The following is a 23,748-nucleotide window of genomic DNA, read 5'->3' as shown; positions in this document are numbered from 1 at the left end:
CTAATGGTAAAGAATCTCCCTGCCAATGTAGGAGATGTAAGAGATGCGGGTTTGATCCCTGGGTTGGGAAGAACCCCTGGAGGAGGGTATGGCAACCCACTCCAGTATTCTTGCCTAGAGAATCCCATGGAGAGAGGAGCCTGGCAGTCTCCATAGGGTCACACACACACACACAGCACACACCCATGCTGGGGAAAAGCATGAATGTTGGAATCAGTCAGCCTTGGATTTGCTGCTGTACTGTTTGTGTGTGTTTAGGCAAGTGGCTTCTTCTTGATAAGTCTTAGTTTCTTTATCAGTAATATGGGACAAGAAAATCTACCTCACTGGGTTGTTTTAAGAATCCCAATTTTAAGGAAATCCTCATTTTAAATTAAAGTAGATTAAAAATACATTTGTATCTAGTAAATAGCAAGAATCTAACATGACTGAGCTACTGAACTGAACTGAACTGAACGAAATTTCATTTTCTCCCTAAACTCACCTGTACAAGATGGTGTAGATGTGTGCACAAACTATAGCTCGTCTAAAAACAGAGAAACCTACGGATGGGCAGCCCTTTGGGGTGCATTTCAGTAAGAATATACAAAGGACTCATGCAGTAGAGTTTAGGGGTAAAGATTACAGATAGATGATGCCCAGTCTTGAATTTAATATTAGCCAAACATTCTTTTTTTTTTAATACTGAGAAGATGGGTATTACCCGGAACCAACAGAGTAGTGCCCAGAAAAAAACCATTGCACTGGAATCTGGAAAACAGGCATTTCCTTCAGAGTGCCTTGAAGAATTATGGATGGAGGTTCATAACATTGTACAGGAGGTGGTGATCAAGACTATCCCCAAGATAAAGAAATGCAAAAAGACAAAATGGTTATCTGAGGAGACCTTACAAATAGCTGAGAAAAGAAGAGAAGTGAAAGGCAAAGGAGAAAAGGAAAGATATACCCATCTGAATGTAGAGTTCCAAAGAATAGCAAGGAGAGATAAGAAAGTCTTCCTCAGTGATCAATGCAAAGAAATAGAGGAAAACAGTAGAATGGGAAAGACTAGAGATCTCTTCAAGAAAATTAGAGATACCAAGGGAATATTTCATGTAAAGATGGGCACAATAAAGGACAGAAATGGTAGGGACCTAACAGAAGCAAAAGATATTAAGTAGAGGTGGCAAGAATACACAAAAGAGCTATACAAAAAAGATCTTCATGACCCAGATAACCACGATGGTGTGATCACTCACCAAGAGTCAGACATCCTAGAATGCAAAGTCAAGTGGACCTTAGGAATCATCACTATGAACAAAGCTAGTGGAGGTGATGAAATTCCAGTTGAGCTATTTAAAATCTTAAAAGAAGATGCTGTTAAAGTGCTGCACTCAATATGCCATCAAATTTGGAAAACTCAGCAGTGGCCACAGGACTGGAAAAGGTCTGTTTTCATTCCAATACCAAAGAAAGGCAATGCCAAAGAATGTTCAAACTACCACATAATTGCACTCATCTCACATGCTAGCAAAGTAATGCTCAAAATTCTCCAAGCCAGGCTAACACAGTACGTGAACTGTGAACTTCCAGATGGTTAAGCTGGATTTAGAAAAGGTAGAGAAACCAGAGATCAAATTGCCAATATCTGTTGGATCATCAGAAAAGCAAAAGAGTTCCAGAAAAACATCTATTTCTTCTTTGTTGACTGTGCCAAAGCCTTTGACTGTGTGAATCACAACAAACTGTGGAAAATTCTTAAAGAGATGGGAATACCAGACCACCTGACTTGCCTCCTGAAAAATCTGTATACAGGTCAAGAAGCAACAGTTAGAACCGGATATGGAACAATGGACTGCTTCCAAATAGGGAAAGGAGTATGTCAAGACTGTGTGTTGTCACCCTGCTTATTTAACTTACATACAGAGTACATCATGTGAAATGCTGGACTGTATGAAGCACAAGCTGGAATCAAGATTGCAAGGAGAAGTATCAATAACCTCAGATATGCAGACGACACCACCCTTATGGCAGAAAGTGAAGAACTAAAGAGCCTCTTGATGAAAGTGAAAGAGGAGAGTGAAAAGCTGGCTTAAAACTCAACATTCAAAAATCTAAAAGCATGGCCTCCAGTCCCATCACTTCATGGCAAATAGATGGAGAAATGATGGAAAAAGTGTCAGACTTTATTTTCGGGGGCTCCAAAATCACTGCAGATGGTGACTACAGCCATGACATTAAAATACACTTACTCCTTGGAAGTAAAGTTATGACTAACCTACACAGCATATTAAAAAGCAGAGACACTACTTTGCCGACAAAAGTCCATCTAGTCAAAGCTATGGTTTTTCCAGTGGTCATGTATGGATGTGAGAGTTGGACTATAAAGAAGGTTGAGCGCTGAAGAATTGATGCTTTTGAACTGTGGTGCTGGAGAAGACTCTTGAGAGTCTCTTGGACAGCAAAGAGATCCAGTCTATCCTAAAGGAAATCAGAACTAAATATTCATTGGAAGGACTGATGCTGAAGCTGAAACTCCAATACTTCAGCCACCTGATGCGAACGACTGACTCATTTGAAAAGACCCTGATGCTGGGAAAGATTGAAGGTGGGAGGAGAAGGGGACGACAAAGGATGAGATGGTTGGATGGCATCACCAACTTGATAGACATGAGTTTGAGCAAGCTCCAGGAGTTGATGATGGACAGGGAAGCCTGGCGTGCTGCAGTCCATGGGGTTGCAAAGAGTCAAACACGACTGAGCGACTGAACAGGACAGAGCAATAACCACCAGCTAAACAAACCTGGACAGAGGACTTGAGCTTGTGGGCTTTATTTTCCCATCTGTAAAATAAAAGTTAAACTGGTTAATCTGTAGTGCTATGCTGCTGCTGCTGCTGCTAAGTCGCTTCAGTCATGTCCAAATCCATGTGACCCCATAGACAGCAGCCCACCAGGCTCCTCCATCCTCGGGATTCTCCAGTCAAGAACACTGGAGTGGGCTGCCATTAGTGCTATAGTGCATGATTATAGTAGAGAACCATAGGGAGGAATGAGAATTATGGCATCACAGTTTGGAGTTTGGGGGGATTTGTATAATGTTTTTTAAAACCAAACTGAAATATAAGTCCCTTTATTTATAAACTGTAAAATAAACTTAACATGAGTTATTCCATGCTGGGATGAATGACTGTGGCATCTTCTGAACCCACTTCATTCATTAAGAATGAATATATCTTTTATTACTAAGAACTATAAATGCCCCAGAAACTCTGTTCTGGAAACAATACATCTCATTAATTTAGAACACCCCCTCCCACTTCGAAATTTGTGATGATTTCAATGGGTTACTTCTGCTTTACAAAAAAGGGCTTGTTAATGGAGAAGTAAACATTGCTTTCAGGAGATTTATTTGGCATACAGCAGGCATTCAAATATTTATTGAATAAATGGTTTCCTTTGAGCAACTTCTTGCTGGCAATGTTCTAGGTATTCAAATTAATGTGGAGCAATCAACAAAGATTTATTGTGCAGTTCTCTAATGAATAGTCTTTCTGAACTCTCACGTAGTCTGAATTAGGAAGGTTTTGTTGTACCTAAAACCTACTGTAAGGCAATGTTATTAAGAGTATGCAGCTGTTCTTTACATTTTCTTGTTGCAACAGCTTGGGCTATTGTCAGTTACTTGAACACGTGCCTCTAAGTTCAGAATATACTTATGAGTATAGTTTGCCACTTATTATAGACAGAAAAAAAACCCACTCATAATTTCTATAGTTTTTTTTTGAGGGGGATGTTTTCAACTTCTGATGATTTACAGGCAGCAACTTCAGCCTCTGATGGATGAAACTTTTTTTGTCCTAAGCCAATCCCAGTCAATGCCTTGATAGCTAGTTGCTTTTGTGTGGGTGTATGCCAGTTGCTTTTTTAATGATGCTATTACTTGTATATATATATAAATACTATAAAACTAATACTAGGAGAGAACAATACTTAGATTCTCAAGTAACTTCCCCACTTCTTTCCTTTCTTCTTTTCTTTTTCCCTTACCTTATTATGTAAAGAATTTGAACCATCTCATCATATTTTTCATCTATATCAAAGAAAAGTCAATAAAATTGCCTACAGCAGGCAAAGAAGCAAGGTAAAAATTCTTTAAATCATAACTATTGGTTTCCATTCACCAGCCTTCCTTCTCCACAGATAAGGTACACATATTCACAGTTAACTTTGGTTTAATACTAGTATGTTTATAGTGAATTTGTTTTTAACCCGATGCCTAAGAGAAATTTCTTTTAAACATATTTGAATTTACTTCTTTTGCTGTTGTTTGTAATCATAAAGTGACCTCCTTGCTTACTGTCTTGCAAAGACTTTTTCAATTCCTGATAAAGAAGAACAGAGATCACAGATCCATGGTGTGTGCCTGCTCTTTGTAGCAATAGGCTGTCTCTCTGTTTGCACGCAGTTTCTGCAGGTAAGGAGTTTCATTTTTTCAATAAGAAATTTAGCCATTTTCTGCCATTTCAAGTTAAAATATCACTAAAGATTCCTTTATGTTTTAGGGATATGCTTTTGCCAAATCCGGGGAACTTCTGACAAAAAGGCTACGTAAATTGGGTTTCAGAGCAATGTTAGGGCAAGACATCGGCTGGTTCGATGACCTCAGAAATAGCCCCGGAGCCCTGACAACAAGGCTTGCTACAGACGCTTCCCAAGTTCAAGGGGTAAGCCACGGGGGAAACCAGGGATGTAGCAACGGGAGTAGACTTTCTTTCCTTTGCCTATTCTGATTGATAATTACATACGTTGTTGTTATTGTCCAGTCCCTCAGTCATGTCTGAACTCTCTGTGACCCCATGGACTGCAGCACGCCAGGCTTCCCTGTCCTTCTCCATCTCCCAGAGCTTGCTCAAACTCATGTCCTCGAGTCGGTGATGCCATCCAGCCAACTCATCCTCTGTCGTCCCCTTCTCCTCCTGCCTTCAATCTCTCCCAGCATCAGGGTCTTTTCTAATGAGTCAGCTGTTTGCATCAGGTGGGCAAATTACTGGAGTTTCAGTTTCAGCATCAGACCTTCCAATGAATATTCAGGACTGATTCCCCTTAAGATTGACAGGTTTGATCTCCTTGCAGTCCAAGGGACTCTGAAGAGTCTTCTCAAACACCACAGCTAAAAAGCATCAATTCTTCAGTGCTTATCCTTCTACATGGTCCAGCTCTCACATCCATATATGACTACTGGAAAAACCGTAGCTTTGACTATACGAACCTTTGCTGGCAAAGTAATGTCTCTGTTTTTTTTAATACACTGTCAAGATTTGTCATAGTTTTTCTTCCAAGGAGCAAATGTCTTTTAATTTCATGGCTGTAGTCACCATCTACAGTGATTTTGGAGCCCAAGAAAGTAAAATCTGTCACTGTTTCCATCATTTCCCCATCTATTTGCCTTGAAGTGATGGGACTGGATGCCATGATTTTAGTTTTTTGAATGTTGAGTTTTAAGCCAGCTTTTTCCCTCCTCTTTCACTCTCATCAAGAGGTTCTTTTAGAATTACGTAGGTATTTCCTATGAAATGGGAACTCGTGGGACTAGAGTACCCCAGAGCCACATTTTCTCTCATTTCCAAAGCTGACAAACAGCAGTGAAAGCAAACTGTCTCCTCAGCAGTGCCGAGAATCTGTGTTATAGCATGAATCAAAATCTGTCAGTGTTTCGGATTTCCTGCAAGTTTAGTAACTGAGAACTTTTCCAAGTCTCCTTTCTCAGATTATTTTTAGGCCCAGAGGCGCCGATTCCATGGAGCTTAATAGCGCCCCCCAGAGGGCGTATGGATAAAAGTCTTCTTCCACAGGTGCTCGGGGTTATAAATTAGTTTTAGGAGAAGAGAAGTTGTTCTGAGCAGCCCAGGAAATCGAGGGAAAGATGGAAATGATCGCTATCTAGAATCTTGACACATTCCAAAGCCTGTGTATCTGAATAACAGAGACTAAGCTGTGGTTTCTTAACCCCAGAACCTGTTGCCTTGTTCAGGAGACTTACCCACATGTATAAGGTGAGGCTACACCTGTATAAAATCAAGCATCTGGGTTAAAGTGATGAAAGCTCAGCTTGCCTCCCAACACCTCTACTCACTTTCTTTTATAAAAAGAAAAAGAGGAAAAAAAGTCATGGTTTGTCTGTGAGGCTCTTCCTGGAAGAAAACATGCTAGATTGCTGGTGCCTTACTGTATGTATATCTCAACTCCTACCAGTTCAATCAACAATATGGACATTGACACGAAGATTTTCAAAGGAATATAGAATTCTTTTACTGAGAGCAAAGTCCCTGTAAATTTTTCATGTTGATCATTCTAGGCTTTTTCTCTGGGGCTTCCCTGGTGGCTCAGACAATAAAGAATCTGCCTGAAATGCAGGAGACGCGGGTTTGATCCCTGGGCCAGGAAGATTCCCTGGAGAAGGGAATGGCTACCCACTGCAGTATCCATGCTTGGAAAATTCCATGGACAGAGGAGACTGGCAGGCTACAGGCCATGGGATCGCAAAGAGTTGGACATGACTGAGTGACTAACACGTTTACATTGGTTTTTTTCTGTGGAAATGTGTTTCTCACAGTCTTTGGGTTATACTCTGCATATTATTTTGTAATCTTTCTTTTTTTCTGTCAAGCAACCTGATGTGACCATATTTTGGCCCTTATATATTCTTCTATGATGAATTTTTAATGACTACATAATTCATTATTTTTATATATCACAATTTCTAAAAGTATTTCCCATTTAGGTCTCCTCCTTGTAAGTAATTTATATCATTTTACATCAGGCTTGGCATATTCATGATTATTTTTTTAGTTCTTAAAATATAATCATTGGATCAAAATGTATGATCATTTTGAAAGGTTTTAATATGCATTATCTCACTGCTTAAAGAGTTTATACCAATTTTACTCTTATCATCTGAGTTTTCTAGTGTCTAATTCACCTTATTCTTGACCTTAGACTAAATAAATAAGCCATAAGCTCATTCCTACTATTTTTTCAACCTTCAATCTTCAAGGAGTTTTATAGGTTATTCATTATCACTAGAATTAATCTCTCACTGACTGCTTTAGCTCTGATACTCATGAAATGAGATTAGTCAATAGATGAGCTCCCAAGAAGCTGTGAATAAGGTGTAATACTTTTATTAATCCAGCATTCAAATGCTCTATGGGGGTCTCATTATGTAGAAGATTCTTCCTTTTTTAAACATAGAACTACTATATGATCAGTGACTTCATTCCTAGGTATACATACCCAAAAGAATTGAAAGCAGGGACACAAACAAATACTTGTATACCCATGGTCATGTCACCATTATTCATTATGGTCAAAAGCTGAAAGCAACTCAAGTGTTTATCAACAGCAATGAATAAACAAAATATGGTATATACTCACTATGGAAAATTGTTCAGCTTTAAAATAAATAAAATTCTGATACCTGCTCTAACATGGATGAACCTTGAAAACATTATGCTTAGTAAAATCAGCTGGACATAGAAGGATAAATGTTGTATGGTTTCACTTGTATGTGGTACCTAGAATTGACAAAGTCACAGAGACAGAAAATAGAGCAGAGGTTAACAGGAGCTGGGGAGAGGGAGGAAGGGGTGTTAGTATTGATTGGGTATAGAGTTTTTGTGAGGGATGATGAAAAAGCTTTGGGAATAAATATGGTGATGATTACATGACATTGTGAAGGTATTTAATATCACTGGCTTATACTTTTAGGAATGGCTAAAATAATAAACATTATTTTTGATATATATTATATATTATGATTTTATCATAATAATTTAAACAATCTATCTTTTTGCTATAAAACAACCTTCTTATGATGTTTAGTCAGAGACTGCATATCTGAGATTATTTGATTGCTTTTGGTTTGCAGGCTACCGGCTCTCAGATTGGGATGATGGTCAATGCCTTCACTAACATCACTGTGGCTATGATCATTGCCTTCTTCTTCAGTTGGAAGTTAAGCCTGGTTATAGTGTGCTTCTTCCCTTTCTTGGCTTTATCAGGAGCCATACAGACCAGAATGTTGATGGGATTTGCCACTCATGACAAGGAGTCTCTGGAAATAGCGGGACAGGTAATCTCCCACACCCACTGTTCAGGCTGCTTATGGCTGAGTGGCTATCAAACTGCTAAGAAGGAGTAGCGCAAATAGGCCTAAGGAAGCTGTTAGCCTGCAATCACTCATGAGTAGAAACTTCCCATTAGCCTTTTTCATATATGCCTCTGATGCTATGAGATTGAGCAGATGTGGAGAAATAGTGGGGCAAACACAGAGGTTACATGTTCAGTTTACTCCCAGACAGTTATCTTTTCCCACATCCCAGTTTGGCATAGTATCCTCCTTTGCAGGAGTGGATAGTTACCTTTATTGTCTGTTCTTTTTTTTTTTTTTTAACTTAATGGTTTCTCTAGGTCATACTAGCGACGCAGAAAGGAATTATCATCTTTTTGGCACACATTTTTAACTTTCACACTTCAATGTCTGCTAGACTTGTGGCAAATATCTTTCCCGAAGAGAACCATGAGATACATACAGTTTAGATCTTGAATACACTTAGGCTGCAGCTATGCACTTTTAAGACTGTTCTAATTAAATCTGATTGTCAGAGATAAGTGAAGAGATGATGGCATAGACATTTATCAAGGACAAGAAATCATCCACACACACATATATATACCCTCCCCTTTTAATAAATTTACTATCAACTAAGGTTTGTCTCTTCGAAGAGGAAAAGTTAACATAGCCCAAGTAGGCAGAAGTCAAAAGAATTTTGTATGCCAATGATAGAAAGTAGCCCACTTTTGTACCTTTTTTTAGGACAGGACCCTAATTCAGAAATAATAATTATTTACCCTAGAGTAGGGATTGAAACAAATACAAATTCATAGTATAGACTAAAAATAAGCTTTATACTTAATTTTTCTTATATAATATTTTGTTAGAATAATTTTTAAGAAATAGAATCTAATATTTTAAATTTATATTATGAAACAATCTTCTGTCTGAGACACATCTAAAGAAACCATTTTGGACATTTCAAATGATTTCATAAAGAGAACCTTCTGTACCATTTTTCTCCCTCTCCTCTCTTCCTCAACAATTAGAGGCAATGAAGCCATGTTCAATTCAGTTCAGTTCAGTCACTCAGTCATGTCCGACTCTGCAACCGCATGAATCACAGCACACCAGGCCTCCCTGTTCATCACCAACTCCCAGAGTCCACCCAAACCCACATCCATTGAGTCAGTTTGCCATCCAACCATTTCATCCTCTGTCATCCCCTTCTCCTCCTGCCCTCAATCTTTCCCAACATCAGGGTCTTTTCAAATGAGTCAGCTCTTTGCATCAGGTGGCTAAAGTATTGGAGTTTCAGCCTCATCATCAGTCCTTCCGATGAACATCCAGGACTGATCTCCTTTAGGATGGACTGGTTGGATCTCCTTGCAGTCCAAGGGACTCTCAAGAGTCTTCTCAAACACCACAGTTCAAAAGAATCAATTCTTCAATGCTCGGCTTTCTTTATAGTCCAACTCTCACATTCATGCATGACCGCTGGAAAAACCATAGCCTTGACTAGATGGACCTTTGTTAGTAGTGAGTAGAACTTGAACTGATAGGATGTCTCAGGGTCTAGTTAAGTTGATTTCCAGCAACTTCTTTGTGTTCTCAGAAGATGTGATGTGTATCGCCTTCTGCCATTGATCTAATTCATGTAACCACTGAAAATGTCATGAAAGTAGTTACCTCTGCTCTTTTATTTCTAAAGCTCTTTTTCCTTCTTCAGATTACAAATGAAGCCCTCAGTAATATCCGTACTGTGGCTGGGATTGGAAAGGAGAGGCAGTTTATAGAAGCGTTTGAAGCAGAACTGGAGAAGCCATACAAGACAGCCCTCCGAAAAGCGAATATTTACGGACTCTGCTTTGGTTTTTCCCAGTGCATCATGTTTGTTGCTAATTCTGCTTCCTACAGATATGGAGGTTACTTAATTCCCAATGAAGGGCTCCATTTCAGCTATGTGTTCAGGTGAGGACTATCTGGCTAAAATCATAAAAGATCAACATTCTAGGGAGAAATAGTCTGGTCTGATTTGTTAGTGGCTGCCATTTAAACCATCCCAAACTTGGTGTCTTAAACAGCTGAGATTTATTATTTCTTAAAGATTTGGTGGGTTTTCAGGGTGGTAGATAGTTCTGGACTGCGCTGATTCAGTTAGGCTTCTGAGTGGCCTTCTGTCTCCATGTGGCCTGTTAGCAGCCTGTTTTCTTTGCTTTGTGCTCTTGGAATTACAAGTTCAACAGAAAATTGCCAGCCCCAGTGTGCACGTGCTTGCCAAGTCTCTGCATGCATCACATTTTCTAATATCTCTTTAGCCAAAGAAAGTCATAGATGACAAAGCCCAGATTCCAAGAAAAGAGGAATGTAACCCATCTTTTGATGAGAGGGTCTGATAAATGTTTCTCCTTTATGCCCACACTGCTATCACACAGCACTGACCCTGGATGCATGTCCTACAGTGCGGTTTATACTGACACTGTTTACCTGGAGGTAGCGTTGGATCCTCTCACACGTTAAGGACTCAGTCCTACCAGACTGCCTCTCCCTCAGTCCTCCACACCAATGCAAGTTGTGCTTCTCACCAACCAGCTAGAGACCCAAGGTTCCCATGACATCCTCTTCAGTTTTGATTTATATGCAAGCGTGTTTCATAGAACTCAGAGGAACATTTTACTTCCTCGATTACCAGTTCATTGGGCTTCCCAGGTGGCATAGTCATAAAGAATCTGCCTGCCAATGCAGGAAGATTCAAGAGATGTGGGTTCAATACCTAGGTGGGAAGATCCCCTGGAGTAGGAAATGGCATACAGCTCCAGTATTTTTGCCTGGAAAATTCCATGGACAGAGGAGCCTGGCAGGCTATAGTTCACAGGGCCACAAAGAGCTGGACATAACTGAGCACACACAGCACAGCACAGCTCAGACACAACCAGATGGAAGAGACCCAGAGGCTAGGCTGTGTGGGAAGGGCTTGGAGCTTTCATACTGTCTCCAGGAATGCCACTCTCCCCAAATCTCCACATGTTCTCCAAAACAGAGGCTCTATGAAGTCTGTCTTTGGGGTTTTTATGGAGGCTTCATCTTGTTAGACCTGATTAATTAAATAATTGACCATCAATCAAAGTCAATATCCAGCCTCTTTCTTCCCTGAGGTCTGAGAAGGGACTGAAGTTCCGTCTCTCTAATCACATGGTTGACTCTCCTGGCAACCAGGGTCCATCCTTAGGTTGTATGTGTGTGTTTAGTCATTCAGCCGTGTCTGACTTTTTTCGACCCTGTGGGCTGTATTCTGTTACATGCCTCTGTCCATGGAATTTACATGGAAAGAATACCGGAATGTATTGCCATTTCCTACTCTAGGGGATTTTCCCGACCCAGGGATCGAACCTGAATCTCTTGCCCACGTCTTTTGCATCTCCTGCATTGGCAGGTGGATTCTTTTCCCCTGTGCCATCTGGGAAGCCCATCCTTAGGTTATCCAGAGTTTTTAGAAAAGCCAGTTCCTTAACATAACAAAAGACACATTGATCCTCTCAAAATTTGGGAAATTCCACAGGTTTAGGAGCTCCAAACCAGGAACTGACAGAAGACCAAATATATATCTCTTACTAGAAGTCCCAATATCAGAGGAGTAAAAAGTCATATTGCAAAGGGATGGGTATAGAATAATAAGATTAATTAAGCATTTTCACAGTCTACCATATTGGTTAGTGCTGAGAAAACCTAAAAGCCTAAAATAAGATGGTTCATAGATCTACTTTATTTGAATTCTACTTCTCGCTAAGAAGGCAGGTCTCCAGCTGACTCTTCCTAGGTGGAGATAGCAAAGACCCAGTCAGGGGAATCATGTTCCTTTCTTATAGCTGGAGTCTGCTCTTCTAAGAAGATTAGTTTTGAGTCCAGTTTCTCACATTTCCAGAGCCTGAGGGTGTCAGGGTACCAAGGAACTGGGTGTACATGTATACGAGTGTGGTGTGATGGGGTGGGGGACCTTGGAAGGATGAGGGGGAGATGGTCTGAGAAAACCCTGGAGGACATTAGGAAAAACAGCCCTAGTAAAAGTCTGTTCTCAAGTCATGAACCAGTTCTGTCTTCTTGCCTTCTATCTTCTCCTAGAAATAAAAGAAAATTTTTCTCCTGCCCCACTACACCCCCCACCCACCAGAAAGTCTCTTTTCTAAATTTTTGCATATTTAGAACTACTAACCCAAAACTGGAAATCACAAACTGTTGACTTATTTAGTTTAGATAAGACTTTTGAAGAATTATTTGCTAACATGTTAAAATCAGAGACTATAAAAAACTCCCAATTTCTGGCTTCTCTTTCTCTGAAAGATGACCTTCCATCACTTCCTGTTTTATTCCAGGTGCTTGTCATTGCTTTAAGCTTTGAACTGGGATCCTGGAGATGTTTGGGTTTGCAGGTCTGCCCTAAAACCATTTCTGCTTATAAACTGAGCAGTAAAACATACAAGGAGTCGGAGACAACTGAGCGACTAGGCAACTAAGCACAACCACACACAATGTGCATAAGCTGGAATGAGTAGAAGGATTCAGGCAAACACATCTTTTTCATGCTGTCTGAAGCATGAATTACATGCCTGCTTGGTACAGAATTGATGCTTATATCACCAATCATTGTCTTTCACACACTGATCATAGATTCATAGAATGTTAACATTGTATTGGATTGACCAAAAAGTTCATATGAGTTTTTCCATAACAGCTTTGAAAAAGTTCCAATGAACTTTTTCACTGCCCCCAATAAAAAAGTCCAAGTCAATCTGGTGATCTTTCAACTACTCTCTTTTTTCCCCCAAGAAGTCTTTTTCTCAATTTTTTTTTAAAGGCTGCTCTACTTGAAGCTGGGTTTGGAGGTTTGAACCCCCTTGTGCAAGCCTCCCCTCACCCTTTCTTGTTAGAACACAACTTAAACACCGTTCATCTCCCCAACCTCCCATTCCCAAATAAGTCTAAAGAGACCTGTTCAAGGCTGCTCAGTCCTTTACAAGGCTAGACCCCCCAAACTCTGGCCTCTTAGGCCACCACACCAACCATACGGTGCCCTTTCCAGCTGGGTGTCTGTCTGATTGCAGGGTGATCTCTTCAGTTGTACTGAGTGCGACAGCTCTTGGGAGAGCCTCCTCTTACACACCAAGCTATGCCAAAGCTAAAATCTCAGCTGCACGCTTTTTCCAACTGCTGGACCGAAGACCCGCAATCAAGGTGTACAGCAGGGCAGGTGAAAGATGGGTAAGTATTGGAAGTGAGGTAAGGAGTGCAGTGTGTGTCTGCCGAACAGCCATTGGGGCTGGTTATTTAAGATCACTTAGCTTTGAAATTCTGCAGTATATGGGTGCATTCATATGCACTCAGAATGAGCAAATAGTAGATTTATCAATGTAAAGGAATGAAGTACATTAGCATTAAAATTATTCATAAAGCTGGTATTGGAATAAGGCAATTCTATCCAGTGAATACTTGTTTTATAATACACAGTTACTATAAAACACACTTAGTTCCAGAGAGACTTGCGCAATCACCCTGATTTTACTGATATTCTGCTATGGAATGTAGAAAAACCAGTTTCTCCTGTCCAGTAATACTGACTTATTTCATGTTTATCTGGGTTCCACATGTCTTCATCTGGACGCTCAGAAAATCAATTTGATCTCAATGAAATATCACTTTTTCTAATTGATAGTCCCCACAGGTGTCTTTTTAGATCTTCCTTGCTTGATTTTTAAAATCCCAGTGTTCAAGAGAGCAAAACAACCTAAACCCCAGTAAAATTAAATTCAGAAATCTTAAAACTGGTCAAATGCCCCATTTCTCCCTCAGCTCAGTAAAAGGCAAGTCTCTGTGTGGTTTATTAAATGTCTATCCATTTCTAGAGTTCACAAGTCAACTAGTACAACTGAAGGTTTTCACCTTTGCAATTCAGGGTTCAAGTAACTTTCTGTGGAGGTCATTTCAAGTGTAAAGTTATTATTTTAAATCTTTGGGGGAACAGAACTGTAGGAGTTTGCATAGTTACTGGCTTCTGTGATGTAATCATCTCTTCTCTTTTCCACGCAGAATGTCAAAGAATGACTGACAAGGAAGTCCCCTTAGGTTATAAGGGGAATATTTGATCTCCTGATCAAATATCTGTAAACTCAATGCCCCACCCTCCCTTTATTCTACATCTGCTAAAATAGAGAATAGAATGCTGTTTCATTAAGTTGCTGTCCTTATACTTTGCATTTGGGCAGCTTGGTTTTGAAGGTATCTTCAGTTCAGTTCAGTCACTCAGTCGTGTCCAACTCTCCGCGACCCCATGAATCACAGCACGCAGCAAGGATTTAAAAGTCAGGGGCATTCTCAACAGTCTAGATTCTAGTAGGAGAATATATAATTCTAATCTTTCCATCCACAGGACAACTTCCGGGGACAGATTGACTTTGTTGACTGTAAATTTACGTATCCTTCCCGACCTGATGTACAAGTTCTGAATGGTCTTTCAGTGTCTGTCAGTCCAGGGGAAACCCTGGCATTTGTTGGGAGCAGTGGATGTGGTAAAAGCACCAGCATTCAGCTGTTGGAACGTTTCTATGATCCTGACCAAGGGAAGGTGGTAAGCAATGCAAATGCATTTGAGAATTTAGCTTTCTGCAGAGGATCTCTAACTTCTTAAAGGGGGTCTTCAAGGTTGTGCCTTACCAGACTCATTCTGAAGCACTTGCCTTGGGCAATATTCTGCAGTTCCAGTCATTTGCTGCTTGACCTGATTCTACCTCACAATTTCTAATGTTAGATTCATTCCTCCCAGTTCCAGATGGTCTCCTGACCAGATAGGCAAAGAAAACTGCAAAGCTGGAGATGAGTGTACTTAATAGAAGCATTCACTTACCTGTAAATGGGGCAGAAAGTGCAGACTAATCAGGAAACTAATGACTGGGAACAGAAAGAGTGGGGGTGATGAGAAACACATGATAAATGAATAGAAAGGGAATTTAATATGAAAAATCTGAGACAGTCCTGGTTCAAGAAGCTAAAGTCTAAATAATATAAGGGTCTCAAATTGGTAGTCATGTGCCTTAAATCTTTGGTAAAGATATTTGAAAAATTGGTGGCTTGCTTTGTTGCTTATTTTCCACAGAATTTCTTTCTCTTCTTTTCTTTTTCCTTTCTATCTTTCCAAATAATATATGCAGAGGAGTACAAAGTAAAATAAGAAATATTGGTAAAGACAAAGCAGAACAAAACAAAATCAACCTTTTATTCCACCATTTCCACCCCACCCCCCTTTTTCTGCTCAAAGGCACCTGTTTTTAATCACTTGATGTTTTTAGATCTCCCAACAATTACCTCAGTGTCCCTAAATAATATGCTCATGTTGCTGTTTCATGATTTAACAAATTTCAACCTTCTGTTGATTTATTCGCAAGAGATGGAAATTCAGTTTACCCTCCTCCTTTCCCCCTCTTTGACCCACCTCCTCCCAATATGGTGATATTACTTTTAAAAGTTCCTCTTTTTGTAAATTTAACTAGTACAGTTCTGTTTCTTTTCTATCACCTGTAGATAACATCTCTTGAATTCTCATTTTCTAAGATGAGATTAGCAATTCTACCTCTATTTTCACTTCTTCCTCCCCTTCCCTTTTTTTTTTTTTTTTTGGCCTCTCAACCCGTAATAGCTACACTTTTATTTTATTAAGAATGTAAAATGCTTGCATTTTGTTTATACTATTTACTGTCTTTCATGCTTTTCCTCTAGGCTGATTCTAAAAGTTGAAAATCTATTAGCTTTTATTATGGCTATGGAAATACTGTTCATCTCATAGTTAAGGAATAAGGTACATTAGCATCACAGTTTCCTTTCTTGCTTTTTCTTTTTTTCTTGTATTCTCTGCCTTTATAAAATCTTTAGTTTCTTTCCATGTTCTATATTGATACTTATTCTGAGGAACCTGCTTCTTTCCTTTATTTCTGCCCCAGCCTAATTGCATCCTATATCTGTTAAACAATTGTCAGTCTATGAGTTTCCCACAGTATCTTTTGGATTAGATCCATTATTTCCTAGTTCATGTATTTTCCTCTTTCTTTGGTTTCCCCTCTTATTTTGTTGGAGTGCATCTGTAAGTAGTTTTCTAAGAAATGATTCAGAGGTGTGGGTCTGATTTAATCCACATATTTTGAAAAAGGACTTTCTGATATCCCTGAATAATGTAATTGTCATTGCAATGAGGATAGATAACATGATGAGGAGAAATGCTTACGGAAATTTGAAAGAGGTAGCTAAAGTTTCCTTTGCATAAAGCAAAACAGGGAAATAAGCAAACTGATAGTGGTAAAATCCAGGAAATTATGAAAATAAGGAGTAAGAGTTGATTATCTGAGGATTATAATCACTTCTCTTATTAATTTTAGGTATAGGGATTTTATTTGTTTGAAATTATTTGGTGACCGATGACTCGAAAAAGTACCTGACACTGGGGGTCTGATCTCTGCAAAGGAGAGGATACAGTTTAACCAAATGTCAAATCTTTCATGACTATCACCTGGGTAGACAGTGAACTACATGACATGCAGGAATTCGAATCCTTCAAGTTCAACTTCTTTGACATTAACATGCATATTAAGCATATTTCTCTGAATGTACTCAGTGAATGTTCTGGTCACAGGTAGAAAGCAATGCCCATGAACAATATCAATATGTTTCCTTTCATTTCATAGACACAATGTATTTTATTATATCATTGTAAAACGTTATTACAGACATTTTTCAGTTAGAAAAATACCACCTTTAATGCAATTTTAAAAAAATCCTCTTTGCTTTTAAGGAAGCTAACATATGCAGGCATTCAACGTTTTTAGCATTTAATTTGGTGCCTATGATGTGCCCAGATTAGTTCCTGTGGGAAATTCTGAGAAGCATGAAGCATGTCTTCTGTCTTCTGGGAGCTTACAATGCTCGCACATAGACAACAATTAGCAAACAGTTCCAGTGCTTAATTAAGTATTAGTGCTTTGCAGTGTATAAGTACTATGGAAAATGCATAAAGGAAGAGGAGCGAGGGCTAACTGTTGAGGAATGCCATATACTTTTTCTAGTAGTGTTTGTGTTTTATGCTGCCAAAAATTATCTAAAATATAGTATATCCATACCGCTTAACATAATCTTTTTCTGAAATCAGGGGGCTAAATACTTTGTAGTAGTATCCTTTTACTGTTCTAGGTCTTTTAAGTGAAAGAGCTCAAATGGTAGCTATTTGAATTCCTGTGCTCAACTGCCCAAATAAATCGTGCTGTCATTGTTGTTCAGTCACTAGGTTGTGTCCTACTCTTTACAACCACATGAGCTGCAGCTCACCAGGCCTCCCTGCCCCTCATTATCTTCTGGAGTTGGCCCTAGTTCATGTCCATTGAGTCCATGATGCTATTCAATCATAAAAATAGATCATGAGTTCCAGAAAATAGAGATTTTTTTTTTCCTGTAGCATACCAAAAACTGCCTAGCATGGTGCCTTTGTGGCAGGTTATTCTGTATATGTCTGTTGGTTGACCAAGTAAATAAATGTACTCCTTTCTTACTGGGATTCATTATCTTCAATCATTCAGAAGTTAGTATCTTTGAAATCAATGAGTTTGATTTTTATATTGTCCAATAGCTTTACATAGGAAACCCCATTTTATAACCCATGGAGTCTCAAAATTGAGCAATTATGTGTACTTGGAGAGGATGTGCTACACCAGAAAATACGGGAAGTTTCCGTGTTTTAAACTAGATAATGTCTTGAGTGAGTTTCTTGTTTAATACCACGTGTAGAGCTAGAGTTTGGGAAGCAAACAAACAAAACCATGTCTGATCACAAGTTTGACACCGCTTCTGGCAGACACCACCTCCAGAGGTCAAAGGCAACATAATTTATTTTTAAGAATCCTGAACTTGTTGTCTCTTAAGCAAAGCACGCATCTTGCATAACACTAACTCTAGGATATGAACTTTCCTCACTGCTTGATTTCTAAAATTCAGTGCCCTGGTTGTCACCTCTGTTGGCAGATGATAGATGGGCATGACAGCAAAAATGTAAACGTCCAGTTCCTCCGCTCAAACATTGGAATCGTTTCCCAGGAACCAGTGTTGTTTGCCTGTAGCATAATGGACAACATCAAGTATGGAGACAACACCAAAGAAATCCCCATGGAGAAGGTTATAGAAGCTGCGAAGCAGGCTCAGCTGCATGACTTTGTCATGTCCCTCCCAGAGGTAGGTACCCAGTCAGAATCATTCCTGATGGGAGACAGGGAGGGAGAGAGGCAGAACGACCAGAAAGTCATTATGACTGTGGCTCGAGGAGAGGGTCAAAGGCAACACAACCTACTCCCCAGTGCCCTGGGATTGTCTCATCCTTTTAAGCAAAATAAATGTCCTTCATCAACATAATCTTTAGGGCTTTGTACATTTTTTTTTTGATGTGGACCATTTTTAAAGTCTTTATTGAATTTGTTACAATATTGCTTCTGTTGTTTGTGTTCTGGTTGTTTGTGTTCTGGTTCTGTTTGTGTTCTGGTTGTTTGACCTTGACTGAACCCACAATCCCTGTATTGGAAAGTGAAGTCTTAACCACTGAATTGCCAGAAAAGTCTCTAATCTTTAGTTTTGAACAGTATTATATTATCCAATGCAAGGTATTTTATAGAACTTGTTGTACGAAAAGTAACACCACATTGAGCATCAGCTTGCGTGTGTGTGCTTAGTCACTGGGTTGTGTCCAGCTCTTTGCGACTCCATGGACTGTAGACTTCCAGGCTCTGTTCATGGAATTCTTCAGGCAAGAATACTGGAGTGGGTGGCTGTTCCCTTCTCCAGGGGATCTTTCTGACCCTGGGATTGAACCCAGATCTCCTGCATTGCAGGCAAGATTCTTTACAATCTGAACCACTAGGGAAGCCCTGAGTATTAACTTAGCATAATGGAAAAAAAAAAAAATTCCTGAGATTTGGAGCAGATGTTGATTTGAATCCAAGTGAGGTCACTTTCTAGTGTAAAGTTACTTGTGTAACTACTTTTCTTTTCTGAGACTCAGTCATCTACAAAAAGGTAAAAGATAACTTAGAATGAAAGAGTATACAAAATAGCCACACAAAGAAAGCTGCTTCTGTTATTTCTGTCATTGTCATTCCATTACTCGGCAGCAACTATTACACATGTAGAGTAAGTTGCACTTGGTTTGGAGTAAGTCTCACTTTCCCAGAGCCAAGTCTGAATGCAGTGTAACATTGACCCTAAATTTTTCCATCCACCAATGGTCTTTCTTGGTGTTCGATCACAAAGAAAATGAAAACGTGGAAACTGAAAATTTTTCAAAAAATAAACTGGAAATTAGATAATAGGGAGAAAAGGATTTCTGTGAACATTAAATGATAATCTGGCTAGAGTAGTTAGTACCATACCTGATGCACAGTTAATACTCTGTGAATGTAACTTTTTTTACACAAGCATTCAGCAAGGGATTCTCTTCCATAATTTCATAAAAATGACAAATATGTAAACTAGTTATTAATATCTGCATTTTCAGGTGAGTTTGCAGCTCACAGAAATTTAAATAATTTGTTTATGATCACAGAGCTAGTATACAGCAAGAGTGAAATGCAAAGCAAGACTTGCATTCCAGAACAATGCCACCTCAACAAGGGAATGGACGAGAAGATCTCTCAAAGGTCCTGACATCCTAGGACCACTGTGTCTTGGAAAGATCTTCCAGACAGGAGATTGGAAATCAGGGAATCTTACATCAGGGAGGATCTCATACATAAGGAGAAAGAGATTAAAAAATAAATACAGAGAAAAGAATACAAAGTCCCCTTGTTTCCCAGCATGAAAGGTCACAAATGCCATATTTTTTTAGATCCTAGATGGATTTGAAGTCCTTTATAGAAATGATTCACAATTTCATAAAATAACAAATTGTTTAAATCCTGAGACGTCATTGATGGGAGCTCCATAAAGCACAGGAGCATGCGTCTGGTTCTCAAATTTACCATATGTTTTCCAGAAATATGAAACTAATGTTGGGTCCCAGGGGTCTCAACTCTCTCGAGGAGAGAAACAACGCATTGCTATTGCTCGGGCCATCGTACGGGATCCGAAAATCTTGCTACTAGATGAAGCTACTTCTGCCTTAGACACGGAAAGTGAAAAGGTAGGTATTGATTTTCTAAGCCTTGCTGTTGCTAAGCTGCTAAGTCACTTCAGTTGTGTCCGACTCTGTGCGACCCCATAGATAGTAGCCCACCAGGCTCCGCCGTCTCTGGGATTCTCCAGGCAAGAACACTGAAGTGGGCTGCCATTTCCTTCTCCAATGCATGAAAGTGAAAAGTGAAAGTGAAGTCGCTCAGTCGTATCCGACTCTTCGGGACCCCATGGACTACAGCCTACCAGGCTCCTCCACCCATGGGATTTTCCGGGCAAGAGTGTTAGACCATTGTAAATGAGTCTCTTGCTGTAATATTTGTCCTTATAAAATGGTAGTATTGTTAATTTTCTGATTCATTAACAGTAGAAATGGCTACTCCTTTGTGGAACCAAAAGACAATAGTTTAGAGAAAGGATTTTAAATAGGATTGCTTCAAATAAAAAAAAAAATTTAACTTTAAAATATGAATTGTTTTTAAAATTATTCAGGTTAGGTGACATTTTTTTCAAGGGCAAATGATTAGCTATCTTAAGTAAAATAAAATAATCCTGACCATCTGTTAGGCATTTCATGTTTTACAATTCTAAAGTTCTGTGGCAGAGCAGATGGGAAGCATACAAAACAAAGTAAGAGGTGGTTTCTGACGTGCATTTTGCATAAAGTGAAAGTGAAGTCACTCAGTCGTGTCCGACTCTTTGCGACCCCATGACCTGTAGCCTACCAGGCTTTCAACGTCCATGGGATTTTCCAGGCAAGAATACTGGAGTGGGTTACCATTTCCTTCTCCAGGAGATCTTCCCGACCCAGGGATTGAACCCGGGTCTCCTACCTTGTAGGCAGACCCTTTACCGTCTGAACTGAGGCAAGTCCTCAGTTCAGTTCAGTTCAGGCGCTCAGTCATGTCCGACTCTTTGCGACCCCATGAATCACAGCACGCCAGGCCTCCTTGTCCATCACCAACTCCTGGAGTTCACCCAAACTCATATGCATCGAGTCGGTGATGCCATCCAGCCATCTCATTCTCTGTCGTCCCCTTCTCCTCCTGCCCACAATCCCTCCCAGCATCAGAGTCTTTTCCAATGAGTCAACCCTTTGCATGAGGTGGCCAAAGTATTGGAGTTTCAGCTTCAGCATCAGTCCTTCCAATGAACACCCAGGACTGATCTCCTTTAGGATGGACTGGTTGGATCTCTAGTCAACTGTGGTATTGGATCTCCAACACCACAGTTCAAAAGCATCAATTCTTCGGCGATTAGCTTTCTTCACAGTCCAACTCTCACATCCATACATGACCACTGGAAAAACCATAGCCTTGACTAGACGGACCTTTGTTGGCAAAGTAATGTCTCTGCTTTTTAATATGCTATCTAGATTGGTCGTAACTTTCCTTCCTAATTTTGCATAAAAGTAAATGCAATTGGGCAAAACACAGTTATGAAATTTACCATTTATAATTAACTCCTTAAAAATTAGGATTCTGTTTTGGAGACAGCTAAATTGTCCTCAGTGAAGAATGGTAGGGAATGACCACCTAACTGCTACCTTACATTGTTTCCCTGGTTTTATTTTATTAATAGTAAACTAGACCATTGAGTAGTGTAAAATCACTTCATGGTTTCGTACTTTGGTTCATTATAGGTCCAGTGAAAACTTTCAGCCTGTGGACTGCAATTTAAGCCACTGATGCATTGCATTCAGCAATTATTCCTTTAAACCTCTCTCTCATATCAAGCCCTGAATATAGTGATGTTACTCGGTGGTATGTGGCAGAACTCAGGCAATAGTGGACTAGGGAACAAACATGTATCTTTGTACCAACTTTCCATCTTCTCTTTGTAGACAGTGCAAGTCGCCCTGGACAAAGCCAGAGAAGGTCGAACCTGCATTGTCATTGCCCACCGTTTGTCCACCATCCGGAACTCAGACATCATTGCTGTCATGTCACAGGGGACAGTGATTGAAAAGGGGACCCATGAAGAACTGATGGCTCAGAAAGGGGCCTATTACAAACTTGTTACCACGGGAGCCCCCATCAGTTGACCTGACTTGTGAGATTCATGCACAGATGGTACACCAATTACAGGGGTGCCATGGACTGTTGTTTTTTTTTTTTCTTTAAGCAGAAATAATGATATTTTACTTATACAGACATAGATTGAACCTGAGCTAGTTTACCTTCAATAATAATTTAGTTTTAAATGTCTGTATATAGAAAATGAAAGAAACTAGGGTCATTAGCAGTAAGAATCCAATGTCAAGCAGCCATCATCCAGTGCTTTCACCAGTCCCAGTTACTCCATGGGAATTAGCGAGACGTGTGATGTGGAGGAAGTAAGACTTGGAATTCCCCAGGGGCCGAGAACCAGCCCTTGCATTTTGAACACTTGGGGTACACAGAGCCTGGTCTAGACTAGGCACTTGGCAAATATCTACTGAGCTGGACCAAGGTCATGTGGAGAAGAACAGGAGGACTAAAGACCGGCTGTTATTTGATTACAGTTTTCTTGCATGTGAAAGCAGATTCATCCATCCCTAAGGATGAGAGAGAAAGGAGGACTTCTACTTGGGCACGCTCAGACTGAAAGGGGCAGAAAAAGGCAGGTATTAAAAGGGGTTACCAGTCAGGGATGCTGAGTTACAGATTCAAGGTGCAGTGCGTGGCTGGTGCCGTCCTCATTTCCTGGACTGGATTCTGCCGCATGGCTGGAGCAGGGGGCTCTATCCAGGTCTTGTACTCTCTTCACCCCTGTTCTTATTGGTTTCTATCCTTTGTTTCTCCAAATCCCAGCAGGAAGTGAAAATAGTGAATTTTACCTTGCATCTGAATGCAGAGTTCCAAAGAATAGCAAAGAAAGATAAGAAAGGCTTCCTTAGCAATCAATGCAAAGAAATAGAAGAAAACAACAGAATAGGAAAAACAAGAGATCTCTTCAAGAAAATTAGAGATTCCAAGGGAACATTTCATGCAAAGATGGGCTCGATAAAGGACAGAAATGGTATGGACCTAACAGAAGCAGAAGATATTAAGAAGAGGTGGCAAGAATACACAGAAGAACTGTACAAAAAAGATCTTCACGACCAAGATAATCATGATAACGTGATCACTGACCTAGAGCCAGACATCTTGGAATGTGAAGTCAAGTGGGCCTTAGAAAGCATCACAACGAACAAAGCTAGTGGAGGTGATGGAATTTCAGTTGAGCTATTTCAAATCCTGAAAGATGATGCTGTGAAGGTGCTGCACTCAATATGCAAGCAAATTTGGAAAACTCAGCAGTGGCCACAGGACTGGAAAAGGTCAGTCTTCATTCTAATCCCAAAGAAAGGCAACGCCAAAGAATGCTCAAACTACCGGACAATTGCACTCATCTCACATGCTAGTAAAGTCATGCTCAAAATTCTCCAAGCCAAGCTTCAGCAATATGTGAACCGTGAACTCCCAGATGTTCAAACAGGTTTTAGAAAGG

General features: G+C 39.9%; 1 protein-coding gene across 3 annotated transcripts in view; it reads left to right on the top strand.

Moving 5' to 3' along the window:
- ABCB11 (ATP binding cassette subfamily B member 11) overlaps nucleotides 1-22,321 on the top strand; it is a 92,781-nt gene extending 70,460 nt beyond the window's left edge. For 2 of the 3 annotated variants that reach the window (XM_055397990.2, XM_088842548.1), the window contains exons 19-27: nucleotides 4,351-4,455; nucleotides 4,544-4,705; nucleotides 7,909-8,112; nucleotides 9,824-10,065; nucleotides 13,194-13,350; nucleotides 14,516-14,713; nucleotides 18,145-18,351; nucleotides 20,141-20,287; nucleotides 22,121-22,321. In XM_055397990.2, the coding sequence (XP_055253965.2) occupies nucleotides 4,351-4,455; nucleotides 4,544-4,705; nucleotides 7,909-8,112; nucleotides 9,824-10,065; nucleotides 13,194-13,350; nucleotides 14,516-14,713; nucleotides 18,145-18,351; nucleotides 20,141-20,287; nucleotides 22,121-22,321 (1,623 nt within the window). Of the gene's footprint in view, nucleotides 1-4,350; nucleotides 4,456-4,543; nucleotides 4,706-7,908; nucleotides 8,113-9,823; nucleotides 10,066-13,193; nucleotides 13,351-14,515; nucleotides 14,714-18,144; nucleotides 18,356-20,140; nucleotides 20,288-22,120 lie in introns of all 3 variants that reach the window. The other variant, XM_088842549.1, reaches the window with a different exon arrangement.
- The last annotated feature ends 1,427 nt before the right edge of the window (nucleotides 22,322-23,748 follow it).

Source organism: Moschus berezovskii, chromosome 2, assembly GCF_049115385.1.
Source record: "Moschus berezovskii isolate FMDL1 chromosome 2, NW_MosBer_1.0, whole genome shotgun sequence".
Classification (NCBI taxonomy): Eukaryota; Metazoa; Chordata; class Mammalia; order Artiodactyla; family Moschidae; genus Moschus; species Moschus berezovskii.
Note: the sequence above shows the minus strand (reverse complement) of the source record. Positions and strands in the feature narration are given on the sequence as shown.